Here is a 16,051-nt window from a genome sequence, read left to right on the forward strand (position 1 = left end):
CAAAGCATATCATATGGACATTAGTTATCCATCTAAGCTAATTGCTATGGCTTTTCCAAAAATATATGACTCCCAAACAAATACGGACTCGTAGGTTACACTGTTCCTTATGTCAAATGAACCCCAATGACCTCATGGTTTCTTCAGTTTTGTCCATCATGGTGATCTTGTCATGCAGGTAGTTCACAAGTAATATCTAAAGGCCAATAGGCACGCAGTGTTGCGTAAATCCTGCATTGAGTTTTACACTAAAAGTAAAATTCAGAATTGGGTCTTCAGTGTTAAACATTTGAAACAAACTTGAGGTCTACACACTAATCACGTATGCAGCATACTCATATGGATCGCATAGGCTACTGAACACTCAGAGATTGAGTGTCATTAGTCAACCATGCTCCTGTTTAGGGCACTTGTTGCAAAATACCATTGTGAAACAAGTCTACATAATTAGGCTAGACTTGTAACAAAAGTGATGAAACACGGTTACAAGCATGTGGGAACAGAACCGTTTCCCACTGGGCAGACATAATTTCAGTTTTATTCAGTAATGTCTAGTTCTGATTTACTTTTGGTTGAGTTGTCAACTAACGTGATATAAACACAACAATTCACCATGCCATTTGATTTAGGGTAAAAGTTGGGTGAACCCCCCCCCCCCCCCCCCCCCAATTCCATTACTTTGACAATCAGTTTTCCACGTTGGTTCAACGTCACATAATTTGTTGTTTAAATGACGTGGGGAAACAACATTGATTAAAAAATATAATAATTGCCCAGTGGGTTATTACACTTTCACCAAACCAAAATATTTTCATTTCGATTTGCTATAATATTCTTTTAGTATTTTGAAGAGTTATCGGGAATAAAATGACAACCATGACAACAAATATTTCTGTGGTTCAAGTTATTTTACATCTACTGCTGCCCTCTAGTGGAGAAAAATAAGAAAATTTGAGGGCCTGCGCTCTCATGATGCTGTAGCAGTCAAATAGCAGGTAACATCAAAACATGACCAATACTGTGCAGGCTACTAAAACGTTGGTTTCTATGTGTTGTTTAATGTTTAATAAAAAAAATAAAAAAAATACATTTTACAGTAGCATCATAAAACATTACACGTTCGTGTCAAAAAAATATTCACTTTGTTTAGGCCAGCAAAATAAACAGGTATGCCATTACTGTTCCACTTTGTAAGATTGTCTACTCTCACAGTTTAGCGCTTTCTCTCAGCTCTATCTCGGCTTCTGTCTCTTTTCTCCCTCCCTCTGCCCGTACTCCTGCTCCTCCCTGCTCCTCCCCTCTCTCTCTCGTGGCTTCTACTCCCCTCTTTTGCTGCTTTATCCTCCGCTCCATCTCTGCTCCTATTCCTCTCTCGTCTACTTTTCCCCTCATCCTTACGTTGAACCTTGTCTTTACCTCTCTCCCTGTCTCTCTCACTGCTCCTGCTTCTTTCTGGGCCAGGCTGGGAGCTGCTGCTGGTTCTCTGCCTCTCCCTGCTGTCGTGTCTGTGTCTCTCCTGACGTTCTTCCACCCTCATCTTTCTCTCTGGACTGTACTTTCGGCCCTCGCTCCTGCCTGGCTCAGCCCTCGTTTGTTTCTTCTCTCTGGTATCGTCTTTGTGCCGTTTCTGTCTGGAGGTTGGGCTCCGTGACCTGCTCCTGTGAGAGGCGGCCTTGGTCTTACTGTTGACTAGTCCCTCACTCTTCGTGTTATCACAACAGGAGTCCTTTCTCTTGTCCTTCTTCTTCTTTTTCTTCTGGCTCTTAGAGTTGCTGTCAGAGTCTGAGTCACTGTCACCATCACTGCTGCTGCTACTGTCACTGGAGCTATCACTATCATGCTTCTTCTGCTTTCCTTTACTCTTCTTCTTCTGCTTTTTGCCCTTCTTGTCTTTCTTCTTCTCCTTCTTTTCTAGACGATCCAGTTTCCTTAAAAAAAAAAAAAAGACAATATAGGTTAGTAAATCACGTTTACTTTTATTTTTGAATTAATCATCCTTTGTCTTATTTTACAATGAGCATACTTACATCCCAAACAACTAAATCTATGAATGAATGCTCTCCTACCTGAGGAGCTTCTCTTTCTGTTTAGTAGTCAACGACTTCAGGAATTCAACCTCAGGATCCTCCTCTTCTTCACTGGCGACATACTCCTATAGCAGAAAAACATTGAACAATATAAGTCAAACACAATTCAAGATAATTAAAGAGCAAATACTAACTAAACATGCATATAATTTAATGTAGAAGAGATGTCACAAATGGTTAGAGGAAGCAAGTACGACATCTGCTGAACAAAAATACAAATGCAACAATTTCAAAGATTTTTACTGAGTTACAGTTCATATAAGGAAAAAAATCTGTCAATTGAAATAAATTCATTAGGCCCTAATCTACAGATTTCACATGACTAGGAATACAGATATGCATGTATTGGTCACAGATAGGGGCGTGGATCAGAAAACCAGTCAGTATCTGGGGTGATCACCATTTGCCTCATGCAGCACGACACACCTCCTTCGCATTGAGTTGATCAGGCTGTTGATTGTGGCCTCTGGAATGTTGTCCCACTCCTCTACAATGGCTGTGTGAAGTTGCTGGATATTGTCAAGAACGCCGTCGTACACGACGATCCAGAGCATCCCAAACATGCTCAATGGTTGACAAGTCTGTTGAGTATGCAGGCCATGGAAGAACTGGGGCATTTTCAGCTTCTAGGATTCATGTACAGATCCTGCGACATGGGGCCGTGCATTATCATGCTGCAACATGAGGTGATGGCGGCAGATTAATGGCACGACAATGGGCCTCAGGATCATCACGGTATCTCTGTGCATTGAAATTGCCATCAATAAAATGCAATTGTGTTCGTTGTCAAGGGCTTAAGCCTGCCCACACAATAACCCCACCATGGGGCACTCTGTTCACAACGTTGACATCAGCAAACCGCTCACCCACATGATGCCATACATGCTGTCTGCCATCTGGCCGGTACAGTTGAAACCGGGATTCATCCGTGAAAAGCATACTTCTCCAGCGTACCACTGGCCATCGAAGGTGAGCATTTGCCCACTGAAGTCGGTTACGATGCCGAACTGCAGTCAGGTCAAGACCCTGGTGAGGACGACGAGAACGCAAATGAGCTTCCCCGAGACGGTTTCTGACAGTTTGTGCTGAACGTCTTTGGTTGTGCAAACCCACAGTTTCATCAGCTGTCCGGGTCGCTGGTCTCAGACGATCCCACAGGTGAAGAAGATGGATGTGGAAGCCCTGGGCCGGCATGGTTACACGTGGTCTGCGGTTGTGAGGCCGGTTATACGTACGGTCAAATTCTCTTAAAACGATGCTGAGGCGACTAATGGTAGAGAAATTAACAATTTCTGGCAACAGCTCTGGTGGACATTCCTGCAGTCAGCATTCCAATTGTACACTCCCTCAAAACTTGAGACATCTGTGGCATTGTGTTGTGTGACAAAACTGCACATTTTAGCGTGGTCTTTTATTATCCCCAGCACAAGGTGCACCTGTGTAATGATCATTTAATCAGCTTCTGATATGCCACGCCTGTCAGGTGAATGGATTATCTTGGCAAAGGCAAATTTCTCACTAACAGGGATGTAAATAAATTTGTGCTCAACATTTGAGAGAAATAAGCTTGTAGTGCGTATGGAAAATTTCTGGGATATTTTATTTCAGCTCATGAAACATGGGACCAACACTTTACATGTTGCGTTTATATTTTTGTTCAGTGTATATACCACCGCATCTTGTGTTGCAAACAATTTCCACAGTTAGTCAATTGGTCACATGTGATGAGACTAACGTTAAACTTGAAGCAACTGGAATAGTGCTGTGGTTTGGTTTACTCTGATAATTGGGCAGTTTGCAGCAATCACATTTAGACCAGGGATTTGCCATGGATATTGTTGTTGTTTTTCTTCAGGGGGAGAAGAGGAACAGAAGAAGATTACCTGCGATGGATCACAAACAGTAGAATTTCTCCCAAGGACACATTTCTTCAGGGCAAATCCACTGTTCCGCATCTCCGCCATTAACTCAGAGGGGTGCATTGACGGACCTGTTAGCACAAATCACAGCCTCAAAGTCCCATTGATGTCTGACCGCATCCACCACTGCCTCCACAGTGGGGAATTCAGGGGTGGCTTTGTTAACAGAAAGGAATACCAAATCAACTCACTCGTCTTCTGGTGGAGCAAATCATACAATATCATTCTCCCAAAGCAGTGGTTAGGGGAATCAGAATACTTTCATTTTTCTCCCAGCACAGGAGGGGCTCCATTATGGCCTACACGATCAACGCCATTCACAGGACTGTCCCACTGTAAACATTACTTTACTAATCCACTTCCTGATTGTAGCAGTCAGAATCAACTCCACAGGACACCAGGAACGATGGCAACTACTGCTACAGACTAGAGCTGGGTGATATTTACAAAAATCCACATTGCAATAAACTGCCTGAATTGATACGATAACAAATAGAACGATAAGTTTATAACAATGTGCACCACAGATTTTAAAATGATCATTTAAACTACTACTACTAGCAGTATAGTTGTAGCCATCAGTTGTCCTATTAAAAAAAAAAAAAAAAAAAAAAAATCACCCATATTAGCAAACGTATTTCATTTCAAACTTCACATTTCTCTATATAGGCTACTTATCATAATGAACGAAATCAGCAAAATGCCTGCGGTAAGTATTTGGTATCGATAATTCAGTTTATTGTCCCAGCTCTAGTATAGACTTTTTACAAATATACAATGTAATAGTGAATAATATTATATTGGACAAATTATTAGAATTTTTTGTGCGCCATAGGTGCATCGTACATCGATAACAAGTTCTTTATTCAAATTATTTCAAAGGAATTGGTGACGAAAATATAATTTTGTTGTTGAGAATGACAATATGAATACAAATATTTATTTTTTTATAAACCATTACGTCTGTGAAATACTATTCATAATTACCAGCCGGCTAACTTTTTTTTTACCTCTACTTATCCTGATAGGTCAATTAAAACCAGATTGTTATTTGTACCTGCTTCCTCTGTGGGTGCAGCGCTGGCATTGATCCCAGACAGGCCGAAGAGAGGGCACTCTCTGTCTGTATTCACATGGCCCCATTTGTGACACTTGATGCATCTCACGTTGCGAACCTGAGAATCACAGGTGATTAGACTCAACTTACATCCATTCATTCCATCACTCATATTACCTCCAATAGGACCTGCTACGCAGGTATGCATGACGTAACGTAAATAAACACATTGTAATCCTGAGTTCAACATTACCCTTCTCCTTTAGCGCCACCAAGTGTCAAATTCCAACACGTTTGTTAACAGAAGAGTATTTAGCGCTGACGATGATATTAAAAGAGCAGATTGTTATCAATAGGTAAGTCATTTGAGTTAAATCAAACATAAAATGGGCACATTATTAATCTATTAAAAAAGGTTCACACACACACACAACCAGTCAAAAGTTGGGACACCTACTCATTCCACGCCTTTATTTTTTTTAAACTATTTTCTACATTGTAGAATAATAGGGAAGACATCAAAACTATGAAATAACACATATGGAATCATGTGGTAACCAAAAAAAGTGTTAAACAAATGTTATAATTCAGAATCTTCAAAGTAGCCACCCTTTGCCTTGACAGCTTTGCACACTCTTGGAATTTTCTCAAACAGCTTCATGAGGTAGTCACCTGGAATGCATTTCAATTAACAGGTGTGCTTTCTTAAAAGTTAATTTGTGGAATTTATTTTCTTCTTATTGCATTTGAGCCAATCAGTTGTGTTGTGACAAGGTAGGGATGGTATACAGAAGATGGCACTATTTGGTAAAAGACCAAGTCCATATTATGGCAAGAACAGCTCAAATAAGCAAAGAGAAACGACAGTCCATCATTACTTTAAGACATGAAGGTCAGTCAATATGGAAAATTTCAAGAACTTTGAAAGTTTCTTCAAGTGCAGCCGTAAAAACCATCAAGCACTATGATGAAACCGGCTCTCATGAGGACCGCCACAGGAAAGGAAGACCCAGAGTTACCTCTGCTGCAGAGGATGAGTTCAACAGAGTTAACTGCAGATCAGATTGCAGCCCAAATAAATGCTTCACAGAGTTCAAGTAACAGACATCGCAACATCAACTGTTCAGAGGAGACTGCGTGAAATATTGATTTGTTTAACACTTTTTTTGGTTACTACATGATTCCATAGTTTTGATGTCTTGTTCACTATTATTCTACAATGTAGAAAAAAGTCAAAATAAAGAAAAACCCTTGAATGAGTAGGTGTTCTAAAACTTTTGAACGGTAGTGTATATTCACCTGAATTCCAAATGGTTGATCCCTAATAGCCATGTCATCCTTGGCATACCTAAAAAGATGAAAGAGAAAGTAAAAACAAATATACATTTAAACTCAAGTCATCTAAATGTTTGTACTGATCAACACAATTACCGACTTACTTCTCTCGAGGGGCTGTCTTTTGCCACTCAAACTTGTATTCTGATTCACCTTCCTATAAGAGAAGATACAACGTATATAACTTTAATAATACTAACATATCTTGCATCACTTATCTCATATGTATTTACTGTATTTGATACCATCTATTGCATTTTGCTTATGGCGCTCTGTCATTGCTCATCCATATATTTATATGTACATATTCCTTTACTTAGATGTGTGTATTCGGCAGTTGTGGAATTGTTAATTACATGTTAGATATTGCTGCACTGTTGGAACTATAAGCAAAAGCATTTTGCCACACTCGCATTAACATCTGCTAACCATGTGTATGTGACCAATAAAATGTGATTTGAATAATAAACCAACACATGCCTTTAAAATCTACAACATTTACCAGAGTATAAATGAACACAAATCTAAACACAACATGGAACAATTTCAAAGATTTTACTAAGTTACAGTTCATAGAAGGAAATCAGTCAATTGTAATGAATTCATTAGGCCCTAATCTATGGATTTCACATGACTGGGCAGGGGCGCAGCCATGGGTGGACTTGGGAGGGCATGGGCCCACCCACTGGGGAGCCAGGTCCACCCACTGGGGTACCAGATCCAGCCAATCAGAAAGAGTTTTTCCCCACAAAAGGGCTTTATTACAGAAAGAAATACTCCTGAGCACCCCCCCCCCCCAGGTGAAGAAGCCAGATGTGGAGGTCCTGGGCTGGAGTGCTTACACGTGGTGCGGTTGTGATGCCGATTGGATGTACTGCCATATTATCTAAAAACAACGTTGGAGGCGGCTTATGGTAGAGAAATTAACATTCAATTCTCTGGCAACAGCTCTGGTGGACATTCCTGCAGTCAGCATGCCAATCGCACACTACCTCAACTTGAGACATCTGTGGCATTGTGTTGTCTGAGAAAACTGCACATTTTAGAGTGGCCTTTTATTGTCCCTAGCACAAGGTGCACTTGTGTAATGCTCATGCTGTTTAATAAGCTTCTTGATATGCCACACTAGTCAGGTGTATGGATTATCTTGGCAAATGAGAAATGTTCACTAACAGAGATGTAAAACAAATTTGTGCACAAAATTTGGTGTATAAAAATTATTTTTGTGCATATGAAAAAATTTGGGGATCTTTTATTTCAGCTCATGAAAAATGAGACCAACGCTTTACATGTTGTTTATATTTTTGTTCAGTGTATTAATGCTTTCTTAGAGAAGTCTAAGCCTCTGAACAAGAGGGGATTTTAAACATGAGGTGCTTACCTCTTTGGTCTCTTCTTCTCAGTAGAGTGGAGAGTGCATGAGAAAGGAGAGCACAGATCAGTGGAAAGTCATATGGTTTGTTTAGTATGGTGAAAAAATGCACATCTAAAGAAGCAGAACCAGGATTGATGTAGTTACCTTTGTCTGCCCCAGGTGGAGCTTCATACATGAAGTTGAGACCATTTTTCACACGATCATCCCCCATCAACAGTCTAAGGAGAAAGGTTTTAACAGCCAAAACGTCAGACAACGGGTTTCAATCTTATGTGATCAATTAGAGCTGTGATTTTACACAAGACAAAATGTAGGTATACAGTTATATGACAAGTACCCCAACTTCCAGTGGTTAAATAATGAGAGACTTATAAGACGTCCTATGTAAAGGCATAGCATAATTGAGATCCAAGTATCTGGATCATGTTGTGCTGCCACAGATCCTCGGAATATCTGTAACCCACCTGTTGTTGTAGGTGTCTTGTTCTTTTAGGTAAGAATTCATGAGGTCCTCCTGCTTCTTCTTCTCGAATGTTAATTTCTGCTCTGCTATCCATACCTGTACAATGGTAAAATGGATAACATTGAGAATAGCCAAATCATATTTGTATCCTAGTATATGTACTGTATCTATGGGACATAGCTAGCTAGCCATCTTTCTGAATGTTACATAACGTAGTTAGCTAGCTAATGTGCTAGTCAACAACTGTTGTTAGCCCACAGGTGGTGAAGGTAGGAAACATTTCCACTTCGCTGATCCTCAATACTGGGGCCCCACAAGGGTGTGTGCTCAGCCCCCTCATGTACTCCCTTTTCACCCATGACTGCGTGGCCATGCACGCCTCCAACTCAATCATCAAGTTTGCAGACGACACAACAGTAGTGGGCTTGATTATCAACAACGATGAGACAGCCTACAGGGAGGAGGTGGGGGCACTCGGAGTGTGGTGTCAAGAAAATAAACTCTCACTCAACATCAACAAAACAAAGGAGATGATTGTGGACTTCAGGAAACAGCAGAAGGAGCACCTCCCTATCCACATCGACAGGACAGCAGTGGAGAAGGTAGAATGTTAAGTTCCTCTGCATACATATCACAGACAAACTGAAATGGTCCACCCACACAGACAGTGTGGTGAAGAAGGCGCAACAGCGCCTCTTCAACCTCAGGAGGCTGAAGAAATTTGGCTTGTCACCTAAAACCCTCAATCTTTTACAGATGCACAATTGAGAGCATCCTGTCGGGCTGTATCGGCTCTCCAGAGGGTGGTGCGGTCTGCGCAAAGCATCACCGGGGGCAAACTACCTGCCCTCCAGGACACCTACAGCACCCAATGTCACAGGAAAGCCAAAAATATCAAAAGGACAACAACCACCCGAGCCACTGCCTGTTCACCCCGCTACCATCCAGAAGGCAAGGTCAGTACAGGTGCAACAAAGATGGGACCGAGAGACTGAAAAACAGCTTCTATCTCAAGGCCATCAGACTGTTAAACAGCCATCACTAACACAGAGAGGCTGCTGCCTACATACAGACTCAAAATCATTGGCCACTTTAACAAATGGATCATTAGTCACTTTAATAATGCCACTGTAATAATGTTTACATATCTTACATACTCATCTCATGTTAATACTGTATTTTATACCATCTATTGCATCTTGCCTATGCTGCTCGGTCATTGCTAATCCATATATTTATATGTACATATTCTTATTCCATCCCTTTAGATTTGTGTGTATTAGGTAGTTGTGGAATTGTTAGATTACTTGTTAGATATTACTGCATTGTCGGTACTAGATGCACAAGCATTTCGCTACACTCGCATTAACATATGCTAACCATGTGTATGTGACCAATAACGTACAATTTGATTTGTTAGCTAGCTAGCTTCATACTGGCTTGCCAATGTTAGCTGACTGATTTAACGAACATATACGCCTATAATAGCTGGCTAGGGATCATTCTTCTCATAACTAAATTACATCTAGAGGTGATACGTTCAAATTGGAAATACATTTTCTTCAGCTAGCTAGATAACTGTTAGCTGGCTAAATCCAAATTAGGTTATATGCGTCAGTTAGCTAACCAAGCTAGTTACTTCCTGGTGAGCAAATCTATACCAAAGATTTGCCACTTACCTTTTTTATATTTGACTTAGATGCAGGGTGAAAATCTTTCTTGCACATAAAATTAGCAAAAGACTTCCCCATGATTGAAGAATATTAGTTAGCTAGCTAGCTAGCTAGGGGATTAAATGCGAAATGTTGTCAAACTCGTTCTGACAAAAACAAAACTGTCGTTACTAGTTACCACAGCCACAAAGTGATAAACCCCGCATATTTGTAGAATTTATTATTCTTAAAATGTGATTTAAACTTAACGTTAACCCTAATATTAACCCCCCTGTTGATCTTATGCCTAACCATAAATTAACACCAAAAAGCTCATTTTTGTTTTCATTAATTTTTACGATAAAACCAATTTGTGGCTGTGGTAACTAGTGGAAACACCCAAAACAAGGTCATTAAAATCTTCTTCCGAGTCAGCTCTCTGCGTGCGTGACCTCTGACGTACAGTGAGGCAGTCACAACATTCATTGTGCGCACTTGTGAAATCTTGTAAAGATTGAAATAAAAGTGAAAGTAAGGACGAAAGTTTATAGTTTAATGAATCAGGGGGACACGTACAAAAATTAAGTTGTCGGCTACAATTTGTGATCCGGTACTTGGCTGCGGTAACAGGTAATGTTAACATGCCTAGCTGAAATCAGCAGATTATTTCAGATGGTACATTAGACAGGCAATGTCCAGTGCATGTTCAAGTGCTTTGTTTGTGTGTTCATGTTGTAAAATCATCAACCATTTCTGTGTATTTTATCATAGTGTGTTCTTTGTAAATAGCCTTCTGTCACAGTAGCTTCCCACTGGGCACAAACTGGTTGAATCAGTTATCTCAACGGAATTTGTCAACGTATTGTGACGTGGAATCTAAATGTCATTAATGTAAACTGTTGTTTTGTGGGTGAAATTTCAACCACAGGATTATGTCATCATTTCAACACATTTTCAACATAGACACATATAAAATATGTTCAATTTGTACCTTTTAAACAACGTCAGATATTCAACATTATATCCACCGTTTTAGTGGGCAACACCTCCTACTGTAGATTGGAGAGTTGATCTACAACTATGCTCTTTATTTAGTGATTGGGAAAAAAAATCGATACAGTTACATATCCGCAATATTAATTTTGTGCTTGTTGCTTGTTGGCTGTACCTGCACCAAAACTCCAGTATTTTCCCCTTCATAGCTTGTTCTCCATCTTCTTTTTAAATAGGGAGTCAATTTGTTTTAAGCACTTTTATTTCCATGACTGATCTAAACTCGTTTTCTATGGCTTTCTTGTCCCTCTGCAGCAGACATACTGTATAGTGAGCAATATGTTTGGAATAATGAATTGCAATAAAATCACAGTATCGAATCGCAATACATAAAGAATCGTGAGAATCCCAATACATATTGGCACCTACGTATCGTGATAATATCGTATCGTGAGGTCCCTGGCAATTCCCAACCCTAACTTTATTGGTATCTTTAAAGGGATACTTTAAATAAAGTTTGATTTGATTTAGTCCTATTCTTTAACTTTGATTCTTGGTTGAGATGGAGACGTGAATCCAACATATCAATTATTAATTTGTTGACAAACTGGAATTAAAGCCAAAGATACATCTCCTTCAAATGTTGATATTTTGTTGCGTTTTCAACCAAACACAATTCAATTCCACTTTTGCAATACAGTAAATAGCCTATTTACTTGTCGACAAGTTAACAAATATATATTGGATTCATCTTTATATTTTATATTTAATCCCAGCCCCTGTCCCCACAGGAGGCCATCATTGTAAATAAGAATATGTTCTTAACTGACTTGTCTAGTTAAATAAAGGTTAAATACATAAAAAAATAAAATAAATTACATCTCCAACCAAACCAAAACTAAAAGTTAAATAATAAGTTTAAGCCAGTGGCTCAGTTTAAGCCAATGGCTCTATCCAAGCATTAGATACTCTTTAAATTATGATATTTGGCTGCATTGTCAACCAAACACAATTCAGTAATACTTTAGTAATACAGTTAAGGCTGTCTTCTAAACTAACGTGACAGTATTTATTCAAGCGTAAAATGAGTAACACATCCATGGCCACATTTTGAGGTTAGCCTACTGCAACTGACATTTAAACAGGTCAACATTTACAAGGCTGCAGGGCCAGACGGATTACCAGGACGTGTACTCCGAGCATGCGCTGACCAACTGGCAAGTGTCTTTACTGACATTTTCAACCTTTCCCTGTCTGAGTCTGTAATACCAACATGTTTCAAGCAGACCACCATAATATTCTTGGGCACAGGGACTAAGGTAACCTGCCTAAATGACTACCGACCTGTAGCACTCACGTCTGTAGCCATGAAATGCTTTGAAAGGCTGGTCATGACTCACATCAACACCATAATCCCAGAAACCCTAGACCAATTTGCATCCCGCACCAACAGATCCACAGATGATGCAATCTCTGTTGCACTCCACACTGCCCTTTCACACCTGGACAAAAGGAACACCTATATGAGAATGCTATTGATTGACAGCTCAGCGTTCAACACCATAGTGCCCTCAAAGCTCATGACGGGCCGCACCCAGGTGGTAAGGGTAGGTAACAACACATCCGCCACGCTGATCCTCAACACGTGGGCCACTCAGGGGTGCGTGCTCAGTCTCCTCCTGTACTCCCTGTTCACTCATGACTGCACGGCCAGGCACGACTCCAACACCATCATTAAGTTTGCTGATGACGCAACAGTAGACCTGATCACCGACAACGATGAGGCAGCCTTATAGGGAGGAGGTCAGAGACCTGACCGTGTGGTGCATGGACAACAACCTCTCCCTCAACGTGATCAAGACAAAGGAGATGATTGTGGACTACAGGAAAAGGAGGACTGAGCACGCCCCCATTCTCATCGACGGGCCTGTAGTGGAGCAGGTTGAGAGCTTCAAGTTCCTTGGCGTCCACATCACCAACAAACTAACATGGTCCAAGCACACCAAGACAGTCGTGAAGAGGGCACTACAAAACCTATTCCCCCTCAGGAGACTGAAAAGATTTGGCATGGGTCGTCAGATCCTCAAAAGGTTTTACAGCTGCACCATCGAGAGCATCCTGACGGGTTGCATCACTGCCTGGTATGGCAACTGCTCGGCCTCCAACCACAAGGCACTACAGAAGGTAGTGTGTACGGTCCAGTACATCACTGGGACCAAGCTTCCTGCCATCCGGGACCTCTATACCAGGCGGTGTCAAATTGTCAAAGACTCCAGCCACCCTAGTCATAGACTGTTCTCTCTGCTACCGCACGGCAAGCGGTACCGGAGCACCGAGTCTAGGTCCAAGAGGCTCCTAAATAGCTTCTACCCCCAAGCCATAATACTCCTGAACAGCTAATCAAATGGCTACCCAGACTACATTAAGTTGTATAAATAGAAAATATCTGACATTGCATTCCCATTTGAACTTTGTTGTGCTTTTAAATGGTTGAAAGCGCAGTGATAACACATTTAGATGACAAATAAACCAAAAATCGGACATTGTTTTTCCATTGGAATTTGTGCTTTTAGATGGTTGAAAGGATAGTTGTAACACATTGGGAATTCAACAAACTTCTGTCTTGTCTTTTTGAGTGGGTGAATAAATGTACAAATCTTATTGATCAACGTCTCAACCAAATATGACCAAAATGTCCAGGTTGAAATAACGTTATTTGCCCAGTGGGTTGGGTTTGGTTGCTGAATTCTTTCTGCCCACCAGAATGTACCCATCTTCCTGTGATACCTTTGTGGCTCTGCCCCCTGCCACCCAGGGACAGCGCATCGTCTTCGGAAAGAACTCCGACAGGCCCTGTGATGAGGTCCAGGAGGTGGTCTACTTCCCTGCAAGAGACTACAATGCAGGAGAAAAAGTTGAAGTAAGTCTTTAAGACCTCCTCTGTACATGTTTTCAACATGTATATTGTAGTGATGTGAAAATGTCACCTGTCTTACACTCAGTAGGTACACAATGACAGCTGTGTCCCCTTTCGGTCTTGCTCCTCGGACTAGTGCACGTACATCGAAATTGAGCAGTCAGCCCATACCAATGCGGTTGTGCTGAGCAGACCAGCCTGGTTGTGGGGGGCTGAGATGGGGGCTAACGAGCATCAGGTGTGCATCGGAAATGAGGCAGTTTGGGGCAGAGAGAGTGCTGAGGACGAGGAGGCCCTTCTTGGCATGGATTTTGTCAGGTGAATATCTGCCAGCTGATTCATACATCATACATATCTGTTCCTGTCTGTAGTTTGTCATTCTTCAACTAAGCATTGCTCAGGTATTTGTTAATTATTGCTTGTAAAATAAAAATGCATTGCACTGTAAAGCAAATAATGGGGACACATCAATGTGATGGATTTGTCTTTGCAGACTTGGTCTGGAGAGAGCAGAGACTGCTCAGAAGGCTGTGGATGTTATTGCTGAGCTGCTGGAGAAATATGGCCAGGGAGGAAATTGCATGGAGGACCAGTCTGGCTTTACCTACCACAACAGCTTCCTCATCTCCGACAGGACTGAGGCCTGGGTGATGGAGACGTCTGGGAAGTACTGGGCAGCAGAGAAAGTGGGAGGTACATTTTAATAAGCTATCAGTGTTTAAGTTTGCCCAACTTGTGAACTTGCAGAGCAATAACAGTTTTGAATGTTGTTTTTGATCCTCCTCTAGATGGATATCGTAATATCTCCAATCAGTACTCCATAACAACCAAGATAGACAAGGAACACCCTGGGATGAGGGAGTATGCCAAGAGCCATGGCTGGTGGGATGGGAAGGCCCCGTTCAGTTTTGCTGAGACATACTCTTTCATGACTACAGCCAGAATAGAGGCATCTAGCAGCAGATACTGCGAAGGACGGAACCTACTAGAGCGAAGTAAAGGTGAGTTAAGTGTGTAGATGAATGTAGGCCATTGCTTTAGGGATTAGTTGTTTGTGTCAAGTGTAGAGAAAAATGGGTTTGATCAGATTTGAATCAAAACTGAATAGTGAATCCATAGAGGACAGGGCTCTCCAACCCGTTTTTTTCTGGAGAGCTACCGACCTTTAGGTTTTCGCTCCATCACCAGTTGTAACTAACCTGATTCAACTTATCAACCAGCTAATTATTAGAATCAGGTGTGCTAAATTAGGCTTGTAGTGAAAACCTATCGGACCATAGCTCTCCAGCAACAGAGTTTGAGAGCCCTGATATAGGATGACAAACCATTTACAATGAATTACTTTTGAGTATTTAGGACACATCACAGCTGAGACAATGATGGAAATCCTGAGGGACAAGGAGAGTGGCATCAACATGGAGGGGATGTTCATGACAACAGGAAGCATGGTGTCTGTCGTACCAACAGACTCCACCCTGCCAGGGGTGCACTACATCACTGGAACACCTGACCCTGAGAGGTAGCCGGCCACCGCTCAACCTAGCCTTGTTATTGTTCCATCTGAAGCTTATGCAAATCGCTGTATATTAAGGGCCCTTTCTTACCCAACAGGTCTGTTTTCAAACCTTTCATCTTTGTGAAAGACATTAAACAGTTGAAGCAAACTAGCTCTCCCTGTTATGGCCCTGATGACCCTGTGAAGAAGATACCTCGTTTCCAGAGCAAGCCAGATCGCAAACATCCACTGTTTATCAAACACGAGGTGGTGGCTGCAATCATTGACAGCACCAAGGTACAGAACTTTTCCTAATCTATACATCTTAACCCTTTAAGATTAAGCAAATATGTCTTAAATTTAGCATTTTATTTTTTAGGACAAAGGAAAGAAGATCCTGCAGAATATGAGAGAGTTAGAAAAGGAGAAGATGGCTGAGATGGAGAAACTTTTATCAAGTGGTATTAAAGACCCTACTTCAGTTGTGCACCTGTTTTCTACCTCATGCCAGGAAGAACTGAGCGTGTACAGTAACATTTAGTGGGATCGTTCATATTGGAATGACAAGGGGTTGTTTCAAGATCAAACCCCAGCATGCCCCACTATGCAATCATTTCACTACATTGTAACAGTAAATGGTCGTTTCATAAATTGCTGCTCATCAGTAAAAAGTATTAATACATCTGGATCATGATTACAGCCTGTCATTTTTCTTTAAAATCCTAGTTTTATATTTTAAAACATTCAACCAAACAGTA

At 41.1% G+C, this 16,051-nt stretch overlaps 2 protein-coding genes across 4 annotated transcripts; one reads left to right on the forward strand and one right to left on the reverse strand.

Annotated features, from left to right (window-relative positions):
- Positions 1 to 1,038: 1,038 nt before the first annotated feature.
- Positions 1,039 to 10,336, reverse strand: cir1 (corepressor interacting with RBPJ, CIR1). Its single transcript, XM_071340627.1, has 10 exons — positions 9,916 to 10,336; positions 8,238 to 8,332; positions 7,918 to 7,991; positions 7,780 to 7,793; positions 6,503 to 6,555; positions 6,363 to 6,411; positions 5,064 to 5,181; positions 3,971 to 4,077; positions 2,067 to 2,152; positions 1,039 to 1,928 (listed from the first exon to the last, which is right to left on the reverse strand). The coding sequence occupies exons 1-10, from the start codon at positions 9,985 to 9,987 to the stop codon at positions 1,214 to 1,216; spliced, it is 1,383 nt and encodes a 460-aa protein (XP_071196728.1). The 5' UTR covers positions 9,988 to 10,336; the 3' UTR covers positions 1,039 to 1,213.
- On the forward strand, positions 10,330 to 15,981 carry scrn3 (secernin 3). Of its 3 annotated transcripts, none has more exons than XM_071340630.1 (8): positions 10,330 to 10,518; positions 13,645 to 13,801; positions 13,935 to 14,116; positions 14,292 to 14,491; positions 14,587 to 14,799; positions 15,155 to 15,317; positions 15,410 to 15,590; positions 15,673 to 15,981. In XM_071340630.1, the coding sequence occupies exons 2-8, from the start codon at positions 13,646 to 13,648 to the stop codon at positions 15,832 to 15,834; spliced, it is 1,257 nt and encodes a 418-aa protein (XP_071196731.1). In that variant the 5' UTR covers positions 10,330 to 10,518; position 13,645; the 3' UTR covers positions 15,835 to 15,981. The 3 variants fall into 3 exon arrangements, with proteins under 3 accessions (XP_071196731.1, XP_071196732.1, XP_071196733.1); XM_071340631.1 differs by having other exon boundaries at positions 10,332 to 10,518; positions 13,697 to 13,801; XM_071340632.1 differs by having other exon boundaries at positions 10,428 to 10,518; positions 13,884 to 14,116.
- The last annotated feature ends 70 nt before the right edge of the window (positions 15,982 to 16,051 follow it).

Source organism: Salvelinus alpinus, chromosome 14 (assembly GCF_045679555.1).
Source record: "Salvelinus alpinus chromosome 14, SLU_Salpinus.1, whole genome shotgun sequence".
Taxonomy (NCBI): domain Eukaryota; kingdom Metazoa; phylum Chordata; class Actinopteri; order Salmoniformes; family Salmonidae; genus Salvelinus; species Salvelinus alpinus.